Raw genomic sequence first — 3,531 nt, forward strand, 5'->3', positions numbered from 1 at the left:
TTGATACGTTACCTTAGTATTGAATGTTCCAACGGACTGTTTGCATGACATGATACCGTCAAGTTTATATCAGTTTAGATGGATATTTCAGTTAGGACTCCTCTAAAATGTAATGAATGCGCAAGGCCAACTATATTTATTGTCCCGAGTACTCCTTCGCGCGAAGAATATCCTTAATACTGAATAAGTACCTCGAATATCAATAAAGTATCAATTTATAGAGGTGACATTATTTTGAGAGGTTTTATGCGCGCGAAATGCGCCACGACATATCGGCCAGAACGGAGCACTTTCTAATGCCTCGAGGGCGCCCAGTGTCGAAGTATGGCGAGAAGAAGCCACCAAAGAAGTTCAAGTGCTTGTACATAACGTTCCAGAAGAAGAAAGAGGTGATTGATGCCATTGAAAGCATTGGGATGCAAGAGACGCTCAACACGCACTTTACCCACTGGTCGAGGCTGCCCGGGAGACTGCACGAAGGAAAGTGTATGGTTGGATAAAATAACGAGATCATATCATGAAAATGGCCTCTTGCCCACGCACTTCGACCCACATGATCACACGCACGACGGGCACAGGATGACTCTGCCGTCAGAAGTTGAGGAGCAGCTGGCAGGATGGGTCCAAACCATGCGTACCGACGGAGTGCCTGTGACGCCAAAGATGCTTCAGCTCATGGCATTGGAGTAAGCAGTTGACGTTGAGCTTACCGAGTCGGCATTGGATGCGCGGGTTCAAGAAGCGATTCAACTTGTCGACGCGCTGCAGGACCCGCCAAGGTCAGGATACGGCAGGCGAGGGCGAGACGGTGCTTCGTGAGTTCTCCCAACGCGTTCGTGACTTCATGACGGCACTTGGAATTGATGTCGTCTATAACGCCGATCAGACAGCCATCAAATATGAGTACTTACCAACCAGGACAATCAACCAGCGTGGTGAGAGAACCGTGTGGGTGCGGTGCGAAGGCAAGACGAAAGACCGTGCGACCGCAATGGTCATGGGGGACTCTGCTGGCAACAAGTATCCCCTCGTCGTGGTACTGAAGACAGCGCAGTCGAAAGTGAAGGCCGTCGTTCATGAGAACTTGACCATGCGCCATGGTTTCGGAAAGACGGTTTGGCGACAAGTGCAGCCACTGCAAGATGAGATGGGATGTCAGATTCATGGAAATCCAACCGCGTGGTGGAACAGCGGCCTGTCGATTGCCTTCTTACGATTTCACTTCGCCACAAGGCCCGATCGAGAGTCCAAGAAGGTGCTTTGGGATGATTTCTCGGCGCATTTCAGCTCGGACGTTGTCGCCTACGCTCATGAATTAAATGTCGAGTTGATGAATATACCACCGAGATTCATCTGGGTGTGCCAGCCGACTGACGTTTCATGGATCCGGCTTCTGAAGGCACGCTTGCGAACGATGTGGATCGACACCATCAAGCAGCAAGAGGTTGCCAGCTGAGTATGCGGGGGCCCTTTCAAATTGCAGCCGTCTTCTAATCGACATGGAATTCTGAGTTGGATCACAAAGGTTTGGTCTGGCCTGCCTACCAGTGTCATATTGAGTGGCTTTTCAAAGTGCAGACTTGCGGACAGCGTGACGTCGGCCAGTGACGAAGGTGAGTTAATCGTTGAAGACGACACGGTCGACGAGGAAACGATGGCATCCCTCGTTGCAAGCTGCTACATTGATGTCACCATTGATTCAGCCCAAGACATTGGCGAGGATGAATTTTGAATATTATGAACTTCTGTTTTGTATTGTATTTTTGATGAATTTTGAATTTTATAAACTTCTGTTTTTTATTGTATTTTTTTGTTCAAATTTCTCCAGAACTTTATGCATCGTAAATTATATTTCTATTGACAATTGATAATTTTGTGATGTCGTCGTCGGTAGACTTTGACTTGAGATTTTTATATCTAAACTGAATTAAAATAGAATTGACGCAAATGTGATCGGAGAGTCGTCGGGTTGTGTCATATCACCTGTCTAAACTGAAATAAACTAGACGGTATGATTATTGCATTATTTTGCACATGTGTACAGTACATGGCATCCGACATCAAACGGACAAATTTTGACCAGGGGATTGGACGACCGACAATAAAAAGTGCAATGATTGGATGAAAAAAATTGCACAATTGGATTGGGCTCATGAACAAATCATCAATATTGCGCAATAACACGATCAGACTGGAAAAAAATATTGCGGTTTCAACACCATCCTTATCGAACATGCCTCGAAAGCCCTCGGTGACCGCAGCGTCAAAGCAAACGATCGAAGAGTCGTTGAACCACTCCATGCAAATGGCATGCGAGCTCTTGTCTATCAAACGATGGTCCAGTCGTCGCAAATGCGTAATTGGCTGGGCAATAAATACTCACAATGTCTTCACGCTATAGACATTCCTGGACGCCCAAGCCCACGATGCAAGTCATGCCAACGACGGCGTCGCTCGCGAAATACTTGTGGCGGAAGAAGCGGCCCCTGACGCAGGAGGTGTTGCAAGCCTTTGGCAGAGTATTCCTCGTCCGCATAAACCACGTTCTCACGCTCGATGTAGACGCAGCTGAGCCACGACTCCAGTTCAAGCTTGCGATCGACAACTTCGTCGCGTACATCGGCCACGTCCGCTGTGATTGTTATAGATGACTAAATGCAGGTATGCAAAATGATTGGTTGGCCAAATATTTGACGACCAGATTGTCTCAACATTCCCCCCTAATCGTGGCTTTCTGCATTTGTTGATTGTTGCTTGGGGGAGACAATATTGCTCTTGTGTTGCTCGAACTTTGGTTTCGGCAGTGCTTTCGTGAGCATGTCGGCAATCATGTCGTTGGTTGCACAGTATTGGATCTTGATGATGCGTTGCTTGACCAGGTCGCGAATGAAGTGGTGTCGGACGTCAATGTGTTTGGTGCGTTGTTGCAACGTTGGGTTTTCGGCCATCTTGATTGTGCTTTGGTTGTCCTCGTGAACGATGATTGGTAAGTATAAGGGCAATTTGAGTTCTTCTAGGAGAGACTTCAGCCAGAGAGCTTCTTGGAGACCGTATGCCATTGAGATGTATTCAGCTTCTGACGTGGATAGAGCAACGATGTTTTGGAGCTTTGACTTCCAGCTGATAAGGCAGCTGTTGAGGTACAGTAGAAAGCCGGAGGTTGAACGTCTTGTTTGAGAGTCGTTCGCGTAGTCAGCATCAACAAAAAGTTCAATTTGGAACGTTTTGGCATTGGACTTTGTGTAAATTAATCCATCATCTTTGGAGCCCTTGAGATAACGTAAAACGCGTTTTGCCATTCGAGTGTGTTCAGGGCGTGGGTCGTTTAGGTGTCTTGAGAGCAATGTTACTGTATATGCGATATCTGGCCTTGTAGTCGTGGACAGGTAGAGTAGTTCGCCCACCACATTGCGGAAAGGCAACTCAGGTGGCGAGTCGGAAGGACCAAGGGATTTGAGTGACAGAGTGCATTCTTGGGGAGTCGAGGTTGCATTGCAATCTGAGAGACCATGCTTTGCGAGAATGTCCGAG

General features: G+C 47.4%; 1 protein-coding gene across 1 annotated transcript; it reads left to right on the plus strand.

The window, feature by feature from the left end:
* Nucleotides 1-257: 257 nt before the first annotated feature.
* H310_04223 (hypothetical protein) lies at nucleotides 258-690 on the plus strand (the record flags this gene model as incomplete). The annotated part of the gene is made up of 2 exons (XM_008868475.1): nucleotides 258-484; nucleotides 579-690. The coding sequence occupies 2 exons, from the start codon at nucleotides 258-260 to the stop codon at nucleotides 688-690; spliced, it is 339 nt and encodes a 112-aa protein (XP_008866697.1).
* Nucleotides 691-3,531: the final 2,841 nt, after the last annotated feature.

The sequence above is a fragment of the Aphanomyces invadans genome (genome assembly GCF_000520115.1).
Source record: "Aphanomyces invadans strain NJM9701 unplaced genomic scaffold supercont1.6, whole genome shotgun sequence".
Lineage (NCBI taxonomy): Eukaryota > Oomycota > Saprolegniomycetes > Saprolegniales > Verrucalvaceae > Aphanomyces > Aphanomyces invadans.